Source organism: Zootoca vivipara, chromosome 7 (genome assembly GCF_965207765.1).
Source record: "Zootoca vivipara chromosome 7, rZooViv2.hap1.1, whole genome shotgun sequence".
In the NCBI taxonomy this organism is placed as follows: Eukaryota; Metazoa; Chordata; class Lepidosauria; order Squamata; family Lacertidae; genus Zootoca; species Zootoca vivipara.
Genome location: NC_142590.1, coordinates 91,718,372 through 91,733,432, shown reverse-complemented (window position 1 = coordinate 91,733,432; position 15,061 = coordinate 91,718,372). Strand labels below are relative to the sequence as shown.

Genomic DNA, 15,061 nt, shown 5'->3' with positions numbered 1-15,061 from the left:
ATTCCACAATGGTAAATAATGAAAGGCTGAATGGTACAGTATATGGAAGGATTCCAATTTTTTAAATAAGTTATTTTTGTACATGTGCCTGAGGAATGTCTTGCCACTTAATGTTTTGCATACTGTATAGCATTCTTGCATTTTATTTCATATAATCAACAAAGTGCATGGTGGTGGTGGATCAATAAACCCTCCTAAACAACAACACTTAAAAAAATAATACTATATTCTAATTTTTATCTTCTATCAGGTATAAAGCAGATATCATACTGGGGACAATAACAAAACATACCAGATAAGAGGAGAATTTAATAGTCTTATGTATGACTAATCACAATTCAATGGGAAATTACTCCTAGGTAAGTGTGTGGGACGCAGGTGGCGCCGTGGGTTAAACCACAGAGCCTAGGGCTTGCCGATCAGAAGGTCGGCAGTTCGAATCCCCGCAACGGGGTGAGCTCCCGTTGCTCGGTCCCAGCTCCTGCCAACCTCGCAGTTTAAAAGCACGTCAAAGTGCAAGTAGATAAATAGGTACCGCTACAGCGGGAAGGTAAACGGCATTTCCGTGTGCTGCTCTGGTTCGCCAGAAGCAGCTTAGTCATGCTGGCCACATGATCTGGAAGCTGTACGACGGCTCCCTCGGCGAATAATGTGAGATGAGCACCACAACCCCAGAGTCGGTCACGACTGGACCTAATGGTCAGGGGTGCCTTTACCCTTTACCTTTAAGTGTGTATACAATTGCAGTCTTACCCTATAAGGCAAATTTAAAACACTAGTGGTGGTGTTGTTTTTCAAGGGAAGAAACCATGCTAATTAAAATGTGCATTCAATATATATGTTGTGCTCCTGCATTAGCATTTACAATTGGCTCAAAAAGGGCAAGAGGGGACCAGAGGCACTTTCTGACTTCACTTGTAAACGTTTAATTTCTAAAACAACAAAGAAGCTTGTGGCAGCTTAAAGGCAGATATTATGACATAAACAAAGTGACCATTCACAAAAGGAGTAACAGATATTAAGAGGAAACCATTATCCTGATTCAAGCCTAAATGCATGGAACTGAATTTCTCAGACCTGTGTGACTGCAAACAGGTCCTTTTCAGTAGCAGCATCTACGTTGTAGAACAGATTCATACTTCCTACAGAAAAGAGGTTTTTCATCAGGCTGTAAAAGATGGCTTTATTTACCCAGACTTTCAGTCCTGCGTAGTTTTCTGTTGTTCGTGCTTTATATTATTGGTCTGCTGCTCTATTTGTTTGGCCAATACACTCTACTTTTGCCTGAAACGCTCTTCTGCTCTATGTGATCCTTGTGATTTTCAGATGAATTTGCATAATTGTTAATATTTTTTTCTCTGGTATTTTAATATTGCAGTGGTTTTGGATGTTGTTTTTATTGCAAGATGCTTTGAAAAGCAGTCTATAAGCATAAATAAACAAGTCTACATCTCCTACAAAAGAGGCTGCTGAATTGGAACTTATCAAGAACTAGTAACAGGTAGGTAGCCGTGTTGGTCTGAGTCGAAGCAAAATAAAAAAATTCCTTCAGTAGCACCTTAAAGACCAACTAAGTTTATATTTTGGTATGAGCTTTCGTGTGCATGCACACTTCTTCAGATACACTAGAAACAGAAGTGTCAGACCCTATATATATACAGAGGGTGGTGGGGCTGGGTGGGAATGGGTGGTGGGCTGATGGGAGTGGTAAACCTAGAGATGGCTGTTAATGGCTGCTGATGGCTGCAATTAGTCCTGGGCTGAGGTGCTAAAGAGAGCTTGATCATGCATAATGAGATAAGAATCCGATGTCTCTATTCATCCCAGGTGCTTCCATGGTTTTAAGCTTGGTAATGATTTCCAATTCAGCAACTTCTCTTTCCAGTCTGTTCCTGAAATTTCTCTGTAATAAAACAGCTGCTTTGAGATCTTGTATAGAATGTCCTGGGAGATTGAAGTGTTCTCCTACTGGTTTTTCAGTCTTATGGTTCCTGATGTCAGATTTATGTCCATTTATCCTTTGGCGTAGGGTTTGGCCTGTTTGTCCAATATAGAGAGCTGAAGGGCACCGTTGGCATTTGATGGCATCATCAGAGATCTACAGCCTCTCCTGGACAATGACAGCTCCCTTTCTCAAGCTCTGGGAGGAAGACCTTTCATTGCCTACAGACAGCCACCCAATCTTAAACAACTCCTCACCCACAATAATACAACCACAGACTTAACATGGACACTGGTACCAGAGCCTGCAATAAACCCAGATGCCAACTTTGCTGCCACATACACCCGGACAACATCATTACTGGCCCCAACAACATCCAACATACCATCTCAGGACTATTTAATTGCTCATCTTCTAACATTGTGTATGCCATCAAATGCCAACGGTGCCCTTCAGCTCTCTATATTGGACAAACAGGCCAAACCCTACGCCAAAGGATAAATGCATCAGGAACCATAAGACTGAAAAACCAGTAGGAGAACACTTCAATCTCCCAGGACATTCTATACAAGATCTCAAAGCAGCTGTTTTATTACAGAGAAATTTCAGGAACAGACTGGAAAGAGAAGTTGCTGAATTGGAAATCATTACCAAGCTTAAAACCATGGAAGCACCTGGGATGAATAGAGACATCGGATTCTTATCTCATTATTCATGATCAAGCTCTCTTTAGCACCTCAGCCCAGGACTAATTGCAGCCATCAGCAGCCATTAACAGCCATCTCTAGGTTTACCACTCCCATCAGCCCACCACCCATTCCCACCCAGCCCCACCACCCTCTGTATATATATATATAGGGTCTGACACTTCTGTTTCTAGTGTATCTGAAGAAGTGTGCATGCACACGAAAGCTCATACCAAAATATAAACTTAGTTGGTCTTTAAGGTGCTTTTTGTTGTTGTTGTTGTTTAGTCGTTTAGTCGTGTCCGACTCTTCGTGACCCCATGGACCATAGCACGCCAGGCACTCCTGTCTTGCACTGCCTCCCGCAATTTGGTCAAACTCATGTTCGTAGCTTCGAGAACACTGTCCAACCATCTTGTCCTCTGTCGTCCCCTTCTCCTAGTGCCCTCAATCTTTCCCAACATCAGGGTCTTTTCCAAGGATTCTTCTCTTCTCATGAGGTGGCCAAAGTATTGGAGCCTCAGCTTCACGATCTGTCCTTCCAGGGAGCACTCAGGGCTGATTTCCTTAAGAATGGATAGGTTTGATCTTCTTGCAGTCCATGGGACTCTCAAGAGTCTCCTCCAGCACCATAATTCAAAAGCATCAATTCTTCGGCGATCAGCCTTCTTTATGGTCCAGCTCTCACTTCCATACATCACTACTGGGAAAACCATAGCTTTAACTATACGGACCTTTGTAGGCAAGGTGATGTCTCTGCTTTTTAAGATGCTGTCTAGGTTTGTCATTGCTTTTCTCCCAAGAAGCAGGCGTCTTTTAATTTCGTGACTGCTGTCACCATCTGCAGTGATCAAGGAGCCCAAGAAAGTAAAATCTCTCACTGCCTCCATTTCTTCCCCTTCTATTTGCCAGGAGGTGATGGGACCAGTGGCCATGATCTTGGTTTTTTTGATGTTGAGCTTCAGACCATATTTTGCGCTCTCCTCTTTCACCCTCATTAAAAGGTTCTTTAATTCCTCCTCACTTTCTGCCATCAAGGTTGTGTCATCTGCATATCTGAGGTTGTTGATATTTCTTCCGGCAATCTTAATTCCTGCTTGGGATTCATCTAGTCCAGCCTTTCGCATGATGAATTCTGCATATAAGTTAAATAAGCAGGGAGACAATATACAACCTTGTCGTACTCCTTTCCCAATTTTGAACCAATCAGTTGTTCCATATCCAGTTCTAACTGTAGCTTCTTGTCCCACATAGAGATTTCTCAGGAGACAGATGAGGTGATCAGGCACTCCCATTTCTTTAAGAACTTGCCATAGTTTGCTGTGGTCGACACAGTCAAAGGCTTTTGCATAGTCAATGAAGCAGAAGTAGACGTTTTTCTGGAACTCTCTAGCTTTCTCCATAATCCAGCGCATGTTTGCTATTTGGTCTCTGGTTCCTCTGCCCTTTCGAAATCCAGCTTGCACTTCTGGGAGTTCTCGGTCCACATACTGCCTAAGCCTGCCTTGTAGAATTTTAAGCATAACCTTGCTAGCGTGTGAAATGAGCGCAATTGTGCGGTAGTTGGAGCATTCTTTGGCACTGCCCTTCTTTGGAATTGGGATGTAGACTGATCTTCTCCAATCCTCTGGCCATTGCTGAGTTTTCCAAACTTGCTGGCATATTGGGTGTAGCACCTTAACAGCATCATCTTTTAAAATTTTAAATAGTTCAGCTGGAATATCATCACTTCCACTGGCCTTGTTATTAGCAGTGCTTTCTAAGGCCCATTTGACTTCACTCTCCAAGATGTCTGGCTCAAGGTCAGCAACCACACTACCTGGGGTGTACGAGACCTCCATATCTTTCTGGTATAATTCCTCTGTGTATTCTTGCCACCTCTTCTTGATGTCTTCTGCTTCTGTTAGGTCCTTACCACTTTTGTCCTTGATTATGGTAATCTTTGTACGAAATGTTCCTTTCATATCTCCAATTTTCTTGAACAGATCTCTGGTTTTCCCCATTCTATTGTTTTCCTCTATTTCTTTGCATTGCTCATTTAAGAAGACCCTCTTGTCTCTCCTTGCTGTTTTTTGGAAATCTGCATTCAGTTTCCTGTATCTTTCCCTATCTCCCTTGCATTTTGCTTGCCTCCTCTCCTCCGCTATTTGTAAGGCCTCGTTGGACAGCCATTTTGCTTTCTTGCATTTCCTTTTCCTTGGGATGGTTTTCGTTGCTGCCTCCTGTATAATGTTACGAGCCTCCATCCATAGTTCTTCAGGCACTCTGTCCACCAAATCTAAATCCTTAAACCTGTTCCTCACTTCCACTGTGTATTCATAAGGGATTTGATTCAGATTGTATCTTACTGGCCCAGTGGTTTTTCCTACTTTCTTCAGTTTAAGCTGGAATTTTGCTATAAGAAGCTGATGATCTGAGTTACAGTCAGCTCCAGGTCTTGTTTTTGCTGACTGTATACAGCTTCTCCATCTTTGGCTGCAGAGAATATAATCAATCTGATTTCGATGCTGTCCATTTGGTGATATCCATGTGTAGAGTCGTCTCTTGTGTTGTTGGAAGAGAGTGTTTGTGATGACCAGCTTGTTCTCTTGACAGAACTCTATTAGCCTTTGCCCTGCTTCATTTTGAACTCCAAGGCCAAACTTGCCAGTTGTTCCTTTTATCTCTTGATTCCCTACTTTAGCATTCCAGTCCCCTGTAATGAGAAGAACATCCTTCTTTGGTGTCATTTCTAGAAGGTGTTGTAGGTCTTCATAGAATTGGTCAATTTCACTTTCTTCAGCACCGGTAGTTGGTGCATAAACTTGGATTACTGTGATGTTAAAAGGTCTGCCTTGGATTCGTATCGAGATCATTCTGTCATTTTTGAGATTGCATCCCATCACAGCTTTTGCCACTCTTTTGTTGACTATGAGGGCCACTCCATTTCTTCTACAGGATTCTTGCCCACAGTAGTAGGTATGATAGTCATCCGAACTGAATTCGCCCATTCCCTTCCATTTTAGTTCACTGATGCCCAGGATGTCGATATTTATTCTTGTCATCTCATTTTTGACCACATCCAGCTTACCTCCATTCATGGTTCTTACATTCCAGGTTCCTATGCAATATTTTTCTTTACAGCATCGGACTTTCCTTTCGCTTCCAGGCATATCCACAACTGAGCGTCCTTTCGGCTTTGGCCCAGCCGCTTCATCAGCTCTGAATCTACTTGTACTTGTCCTCCGCTCTTCCTCAGTAGCATGTTGGACGCCTTCCGACCTGAGGGGCTCATCTTCCAGCGTCATAACTTTTATATGCCTGTTGTCTTTGTCCATGGAGTTTTCTTGGCAGGGTTACTGGAGTGGCTTGCCAGTTCCTTCTCCAGGTGGATCACGTTTAGTCAAAACTCTCCACTATGACCTGTCCATCTTGGGTGGCCCTGCATGGCATAGCTCATAGCTTCTCTGAGTTATTCAAGCCCCTTCGCCACGACAAGGCATTGATCCATGAAGGGGTTTAAGGTGCTACTGAAGGAATTTTTTTATCAAGAACTGTGATTCTATCCATTTAGGCCAGAATCAAGTTCATGATTTCCTCTCCCACTACTGCTATTTATTAACTTAGGAGTGATAGGGTGTGTTATCGTCCATTACTGCCACTGTGAATGGTCTCTTTGCTTCTCAAGTACTCCACAAAATTGTCAGACTCCAGACTCTAGTTTATTTTATTGCATTTCATTTCTATTTCACCTCACTCTTTACAGTTTTTACTCCCTCTATATCCATGTACTCATGAGAACACTTCATGCATCTGGTGAAGACTCTAGTCAATGAGAGCTTATGCCATAATAATGGACTCACTTATGGACTAACTGTTACGGCCGTGTTCATGGAAGACAATCTTACTCAGCTACAAGTGATCGCCAAAGAAGAAGCCACAAGAAACCTGTTCATCCAACAACCATGTTGTTGTTTTTGCTGTTAAACTCACAGAGCCATCTCTGGAAATAACAAACCTGCTGTATTCTCAGTCGGAAGCTCTTGGAGTAAAGTAAATTCTTCCTCCATGTTGAGGTCTGTAATAACGTGGTCATTCGGCTCACCTCCAAGAACAGCATCTTAAAGGAAAATGGACTTAACTGGTTTACAAGATACTATTACTTTATACATTGGGTGTGTGTGTGGGGGGGGGGGTTACAGCTCTATTAGGGCTTATCTGGCAGAAAGATTCCAGGAAAGCAAGGCAGGCAGAATAACACCAGGCACCAACTCCTATTCTAGCTAGAATGGTTCCTCCTTCTGCAGGCTAATCTAACGCTAGCAGCCCTGGAAAAAGATTTCAACAAAGCAGGGAAGGCAGGGAAACAAGGCATTAGCCACCCCCCATCCCACCCCGGCCTCACTATTACCTAATTCAAGGCAGCAGGTATCACCCCCTCACACAAAGATGTGTTCATCACACCCTGAACCCACAGCCATGCCCCCTGCCCCACCTGCTAGCTTTAATCAGCAATGAAGAGCAAGGGTCAAGAGGGCACATTCTATGTGGAAACTTTGGGGTTGTGGTACAAATAATTTTAAAGTCCATTCTATATTTCACTAAGTACATACATGTATTCAAAACTGTATGTTTTACGGGGGCAGGGGCGCGGTTGCCTTTATATTGTCAACTGCCCCATAATATTTAGGAGGTAGTGTAGAAATGTCAGATCATAATTTCTGAAGTGCAGGACTAGGCAGTGGCTCATGCTTAAGTCACATTCATTTCTTTTCTGGGTGGGACATTCAGGAAAAGCTCCCAGTTACTTGTGCGCCTGTTGGATTTTGTTCATATGTACCAATCATATTGCCTGCAGCTCCTTCATCTCCAAACCCATCATACTTGAATGAATGGGCATCTTCAGCAAACGCCGTTTTGTCTTCAGTGAAGCTCAAAGAACTGTGATCAGTCAAGAGGGCACCAGAAATAGCCACTAGGCTGTCATTGAGAAAGCCCTGCTGCCTCGGCATTTCAATTTCTTCACCTGAAAAAGCACATATGAAAGGCTAGTGGTAACTTCTCTCTCTCCCTCTACCCTGCAAGTGAGTGAGTGGTTTCAAGTGTATATATATATATATATGGATACAGATATACACACAAGACATATGGTATATAGCAGGATGGATAAAAACCAACATTTTAAGTTTAATATTGACCTTTAATTTCACTACAATTTTCTTTAAAATGTCTCTTTTAAAAAAATTAAACAGTTTTGAAAAGAAATCCATCAAATGCAAAAAAAAAAAGAATTAAACCTACATGTAACCTCTGAAAGTTAAGACTGAATCATCACCATATATTAAACACATTGGGGGCCTAACAAGATGTGAAATGCACCATCACATATCTGGCTTTTTATTTTCAATTTTAAAAATACCAAGCCATGGGCGTAGCCAAGGGGGAGGCAGGGGGCAGCTCCCCCCCCCACCAAGTAAAACAATAGAAATACTTAACTAACTGACCAATCACGTCGGTTCTGTCTCCCTTAACAAAGTCCTGCCCCCTGCTAACAAAAATCCTGGCTATGCCCATGTACCAGGTATGGGTCTGGGAGAATCAGGACTATGGTAAAGGCAGAGGAAGATTCTCCCCTGTGCTGAGGTTCCAATGAAAATCACTATTTGATCTGGATGTTATGCTGCCGTTAGTGACGATGGCATCTTCTCTCTAAAGGTGTATAAAATCTGAGTGGGATTTTCATCAACATCAAAGGTTAAAATCAGCTAAGCAGAAATTTGCCTTCTGCCCAAGCTGATATAATTCTTTAGTGCAAAAGGCATGCAGGCTGCCTGATTGAAAAACAGATCTATTCTTTGGTGTGGTACTCAGTTCATAATTTTCAGTCATCAGCAAAGGCGATTCGATTATAGATGAGGCCTTTGTATTGCAAATGGGCCAGTTAAAACCTAACACAGAATCATAGAATTGTATAGTTAGAAGGGACCCTGAGGGTCATCTAGTAGCCCAACCCCCTGCAATGCAGGAATATGCAGCTGTCCCATACGGGGATCGAACCTGCAACCTTGGCATTATCAGCACTACGCTCCAACCAAGTGAGCATTCATATTCTGACTTTTGAAGAAAGAACAGCCACCTCACCAAAACTATCACCCTGGAGAAGTAGATCCCGTCTATAATCCTCTTCCAGCAAAGTGATGTCCTCAACTCTGCTCTGGTTCAGTGTAAAATGTTCAGCAACATCAATGGCGCTAAGGGGAAAAAGTGACTTTATCTGGAAAGAAGTGATTCAACTGAAAAAGTGTGCTTGTATGTGTTATATAACAGGGGCATATTTTTTTAAAAAATAATTTTTTATTGGTTTTACATAATAAAAAGAACATACACATAAAGAACATAATTTCCACCCTCTCCCACCCCCCTCCAGGAGCCCCCTCCTCCCACAAGAGGATCCCATGAAGAGGGGCATATTTTGCTTACAACTCCTAACATCCAGAAAATACCCGCAATGAACTAATATTTTATATATTATATTATTCGTACCCTTACCACAGACATTGCCAACCTAGTGCCCCCTCCAGCTGTTATGAACTACAATTTGGAATCTAAAACAATTGGAAGGTGCCTGGTTGACAATGACTACCTAACTAAACATAACACTGACTTTCTGCCAAAGCACCCCAGGAGAAAAACACTCAATAAATGCAGCGCTGCTTCTATTACTATTTTCATTCATTTGGGGTTTCTATAATACACATATTATGAACACAGTGATATTGGACTGCTTCTGTGTATTGCTCTGGCAGTAATAATCCTGCTTACTTTAAAAACATTTTTTTTTAATTCTTCTGTCCAGATAAATCATGCAAAATGCACAAAGTGACAGATATTTGGAAGCAATCATGGACCCACATCTTCCTCACATGAGGATGAGTCATCCATGTGAAAAACTGCCAGCCATAGATGCATCCCAAGGAAGCTTCAAAAAATAAAAAAACTGAAAAGCACGTACTTCACCTCAGGGAGTTGTGTGTCAAAATCATGAAATATTTCAGGCAATGTGATGGCATCATAATTCAATTCTAAGTTTCCTTCTGGGAGATCAACAAGTCCTAAAGGGAAATATAGCACAGGATTAATTGTGGTATGCTGCAATTGTATTTATTATATACCGTATGTCTCCTGCAGGATATAAAGGTACAAGTAATTGCCCAAGGGCATAAAAAGGGTAAAGGGGACCCCTGACCATTAGGTCCAGTTGTGACCGACTCTGGGGTTGCGCGCTCATCTCGCATTATTGGCCGAGGGAGCCGGCGTATACCTTCCAGGTCATGTGGCCAGCATGACAAAGCCGCTTCTGGCAAACCAGAGCAGCACATGGAAACGATGTTTACCTTCCCGCTGGAGCGGTACCTATTTATCTACTTGCACTTTGACGTGCTTTCGAACTGCTCGGTTGGCAGGAGCTGGGACCGAGCAACGGGAGCTCACCCCGTCACAGGGATTCGAACCGCCGACCTTCTGATCAGCAAGCCCTAGGCTCAGTGGTTTAACCACAGCACCAACTGGGTCCCAAGTAATTGCCCAAGGGCATAAAATATGCTAAAAACAAAGCTGGGGGGGGGCAGTGTCATTCACATTTTTGTGTCATTTCCTATTCAAGATTACAAAGGATTGATATAAGCATTAATTAAGCAAAAGCATAAGAGGAACAATCAATTCTATTGAATATAAAAATGCAGGTGAACACTGAAAGCCCCAATCATACAAGGAATCACCGGACTGGGATGAAACTTAACTGTCATTCATGTCAATAATTTTCAGCAGGCTCTCCAGTGGTTTTCAGTGGATAAGTGGCCACTTAGAGAAAAATCTTATACCTGCCCACTCAGAGGTAAGTCCCTTTCAGTTCAATGGAGCTTACTACTAGCAAGTAACTGAGTACGGGACTGTATCCTGCATCATCAATGTAAAAATTCTTTCTAATCCTCTAGTCTTACTTGAACTGCACCCGCGGATAATGGGTGTTGCAGACCATTCCTTGTTCTGGAAGAGAACAGCTATGAATAGCTGTGTTAATAATACCTTTTGGAGTACACAAAATGATATAATTTGCTAGAGGACCCAAAGAAATCTAACTGCTCCCCTGGTATGTAGTAATACATAAGAAACCCTAGGTGAACGGGGGATGCGAGCATACCTGGACGAAAGGCTGACTGCATTTTAAGGAGAGCTTCATTGCAGTCGGACAAGAGGTACTTGGTTTTTCTGTGGTAGATCCGCACCACTCCTAACAAGAGGTGTCCCGAGGTTCGCAGGGCAAGTTTAAACTTGGAAGAAATGTTTACATTATTTAATATTGATGTTTGTGGGAAAGAACACGATAAATAAGAACATAAGAGACCTGCTGAATCTGACCAAAGGTAATTTAGTTCAGCATCTTGCTTCTTACAGGGGTCCCCCAGGTGCTTCTGGGAAGCCCTTAAAACATGAAGAATAGTTCTCCCACCCTTGACCCCCAGAAACTGGTATATTGCTTCTGAAGCATCTCGGTTCAGTCACTGACAGACCTGTCCACCATGAATTTCACTCCCCCCCCCTTTAAAGTCATCTAAGCTAGTGGCCATGATTACATTCTGCGGCTATATTTCGATATATGAATTATGCTTTGCAATATGGATTACCCTCTTCTTTTGTCTATCCTGAATCCACTGCCAATCAGTAGCATTGGATTTCCCCGAGTTCAGGAATCGTGGGAGAGGAGGGGAAATTATCTTCATTTTCCCCTCACCATGATTCATTTTATGAGCTGCTATTATGTCTGCCCTTTGTTGTCCGTTTTCTCAAAAAGCCCTAAAGGCTTTAAGCTTCTGTTGCATCAATAACTAACTAGCTAGATAAGTCTTGTAGCTATTTAAAACAACAACAACAACAGTAAAACAGTAAACAGATGTAACAAGTTTGACAGGAATGATAGGGGCAGCCAATAGGATGCCAACATTGTGCCCTCTAGTTGATTTGAACTACCACTCCTATAAGTAAGGCCAATGTTCAGGGATGAAGGGAGATGTGGTCTGTGAATATTTATTTGCACACCTCACCACAGGTGAAAGGCAATAGCTTCTCAAAGAGGAGCAGAAATCTTAATATAATAAATGTGCATCTGGCTGATGGTACTCCTTTAGATTGCTGCAAACCAGGTAACTCCCAGGTAACGAGAAAGTTTCACCTTCTGAGGTGTCCCAAGAAGTAACTGTCTTCCTACCCTTTTTATTGTTCTTTTTATATTTTAGTAAGCTACCCTATGGGCTTTCACAGCGCAGAGGGCGAGGTTTTTTAAAAAAGGTAAAGGACCCCTGGCAGTTAAGTCCAGTCGCAGATGACTCTGGGGTTGCGGCGCCCATCTCACTTTACAGGCCGAGGGAGCCGGCGTTTGCCCGCAGACAGCTTTTCCGGGTCATGTGGCCAGCATGACTAAGCCACTTCTGGAAACCAGAGCAGCGCACGGAAACGCTGTTTACCTTCCTGCCGGAGCGGTACCTCTGGTATTTATCTACTTGCACTTTTTTGGCGTGCTTTCAAACTGCTAGGTTGGCAGGAGCTGGGACCGAGCAACGGGAGCTCACCCTGTCGCGGGGATTCGAACCGCCGACCTTCTCCCACAACTCCTTTCATATATTTGAGGAAATGTCAGGTGACATTTATAATAATAGCAATTCTATTAAGCATCACTGCAGAGAGGAAAAAATTAAAGTGCATGTGTATTAAATTTGGAGTGGACAGCAGTTTCTTAGCATCCCATGGCTAACCCTGGTTCAAATCAACAAAGGATGCAGTGGCGTATACCCCATAGCGATGGGTAGAACCTTAGGAACATTTCTACAGCAGATTTTTATAAGACATCTCAGTGAGGATCAAACCTTTGGGCAGAGCATATTTTCAATAGTCTTCTCTAAATTGCATTCAAATATATGAGATTTTTTGAGTTTCTTATCCCAGTGAGCAGCCAACCATATCTTGGCCAAAGGCCCACGCTTATTCATAAGCAGCTGCGTGTAGAACATTTTGCCAAGACTGTTCTTTAACTTGATGACCTGAACGGGGGAAACAGAACAACATACCGTATATTAAACGCTGAATGTGTCGTTTTTGTATCATTTTCAAAGCTATTAAGCAAAAACAAAACAAAAAAACCAACAACCTTGATTTGCAGTAAATGATTTGTTTTTGCTTAAGATTTCCAAGCTCTGCAGCCTTGCAAATTGTTTTAAACAAATAAATGGCTGTGTACAAAAGCTAGGTAGCTTTATAACAGGGGTCCCCAGACTTACCGTGCGGCGGGCCGGTGCCCGCCGCGCCGACCGCGCGGTGGGCCGGAGGGCAGGGGAGTGCGCGCGCAGCGGGCCGGAGGGCGGGGGAGTGCGCGCCCGTGCGCATGCGCACACGCGCCCGTGCGGGAAAAAAATCACCGAAAATCGCTTGTGCGCATGCGTATGGGCCTCCCCTGACCCGGAAGTGCACCAGAAATGACCTCTTCCGGGTCAGGAGAGGCCCATACGCATGCGCACAAAGGATTTTCGGCGATTTTTTGGCCATTTTTTATGATCGCCGCTGCGCCGCGCGCCGTGAGAGCGGGCGGCGGCAGCGGGCGGCGGGGGTCGTCGCGGGCCGGATTGGAAGGCCGATTGGGCCGCATCCGGCCCGGGGGCCGTAGTTTGGGGACCCCTGCTTTATAACAAAAACAAATAAGGTTGATTAGCTACTTCTGTACATAATATCATTTGTACATATTTCGTATTCTTCTCCATGCAAGACTGTTGCACGCCACCTCAATCTCAGAGCAATGAGAGATTTAAGGGGTTCCAGGCACTTTGTTGTTTTGTTTAGTTGTTCAGTCGTGCCCGACGCTTCGTGACCCCATGGACCAGAGCACGCCAGGCACTCCTGTCTTCATCCAGGCACTTAAACCAGGGTTTATGTTTCCTTTTGGGAATGAGGCACAACAGAGACTATGGTGCCGCTATGATATATGGCTCCTTTACACATATTTACAACCTGAGCTTATGGAGGGCTTCAGAGCTTCAACATTACAAAAGCCTTGATTATATTCTAATACTGGAGCCAGGAAGTTAGAGAAGTCTGGAACCCTCAAACTCATAACAATTGCAACAAATAACCACCCAAAACAAAATGATTACATCAGAAAACAACAACACATAATTAAGTGAATTTTCTGAAACACCAAGGTTGGTATCCAACAAAGGCATACTCCCATTTAAATCAACAGAAAAGTTACTCATTAAATTCAGTGGGTCTACTTCAGAGTATGACGGTAAACAATTTTTATACTTATTAAAAACAATAAAACATGAGATTTATAGAATGTAATTCAATAAACGATGTGCCATTTGCCAAGGCTACAGTATTTCTAAGCATTTTCACCTGGAAGTTGCAGCACTGAACAAGCCTAGATGCACCTGCTCAAAAGTAAGTCCAAAGAGATTAACTTGCGGGTGAAGTCTCTAAGATTGTAGCTGAAGCTTGGGACATTCCTGCAAAATAAAATAAAAATAAAAATAATACCCCACCCACCTGGCTGCGTTGCCCCAGCCACTCTGGCTGGCTCCCTACACACACACACACACACACACACAAACCAAAATCAGTAGATGTAGTTTTGGGCTCAGTGTTTTGTTTTTAGGAATCAGAAAGAAAAAACTAAAAACCCAGAACAGAAGAAACGAAACAGAAAAACAAAAACACCATATGCATTTTTGAGAATCACTAGAGCACCAGAAGTTCTTGTGCTATAGTAGAACAAAAAAGATTAGGGCAAAACACGGAAGAGGGTGAGAACGAATGAATAAAAGAACAATTTAGGAGGCATAAGGGAGAAAAGGATAAATCGTAAGATGAGACCAAAAGTTTAGGTCAGCATCCTGCTTCTACAGATCCCCAGGTTCATTGTGAAGGAAGCCATGTGTTTTAAAGGTACAGCGCACGATTCATTCTGGCCACCACAAATCAGCACTAAGTGAAGAACTGCAAAGAGGGCAATTGTGTGCCTGCATAGAAATGGCAATACGGTATTAGGTTAGAAGCCAACAGTTCAGTGCTTTCTTTATGGGGGTACGCAGGGGTTTATGTATTTATGTATAACCTAACGCTAAACAAGCTATAGTTTAGGGCCCCACTCTCTTGACCCCCCCAAAAAAAACTGTAAATGAAAAAAACACCCGGATGTACATTTCCAAAATATAAGATAACAATGTGCAAATGGCTTTAGATACCTATTAGGTCCATCAATTACCATATAGTATATATTTAACACAAAAAACAGCGACAAAGGACAGCTGGACATATAAAGGGCCCCATTACCTTCAGTAGCTTAGGGCCTCATCAAACCTCAATCCGGCCCCTGCACCCCCCCTAAACATTCTGTGAATCTTTGTAC

General features: G+C 42.9%; 1 protein-coding gene across 2 annotated transcripts in view; it reads right to left on the bottom strand.

Annotated features, from left to right (window-relative positions):
* RAD21L1 (RAD21 cohesin complex component like 1) overlaps positions 1 to 13,011 on the bottom strand; it is a 30,202-nt gene extending 17,191 nt beyond the window's left edge. For both annotated transcript variants that reach the window (XM_060277369.2, XM_088674782.1), the window contains exons 1-7: positions 12,939 to 13,011; positions 12,528 to 12,701; positions 10,808 to 10,937; positions 9,620 to 9,719; positions 8,749 to 8,858; positions 7,448 to 7,633; positions 6,626 to 6,727 (exon numbers count right to left, since the gene is read on the bottom strand). In XM_060277369.2, coding sequence (XP_060133352.2) covers positions 6,626 to 6,727; positions 7,448 to 7,633; positions 8,749 to 8,858; positions 9,620 to 9,719; positions 10,808 to 10,937; positions 12,528 to 12,671 — 772 coding nt within the window. In that variant the 5' untranslated portion in view covers positions 12,672 to 12,701; positions 12,939 to 13,011. The remainder of the gene's footprint in view (positions 1 to 6,625; positions 6,728 to 7,447; positions 7,634 to 8,748; positions 8,859 to 9,619; positions 9,720 to 10,807; positions 10,938 to 12,527; positions 12,702 to 12,938) is intronic.
* Positions 13,012 to 15,061: the final 2,050 nt, after the last annotated feature.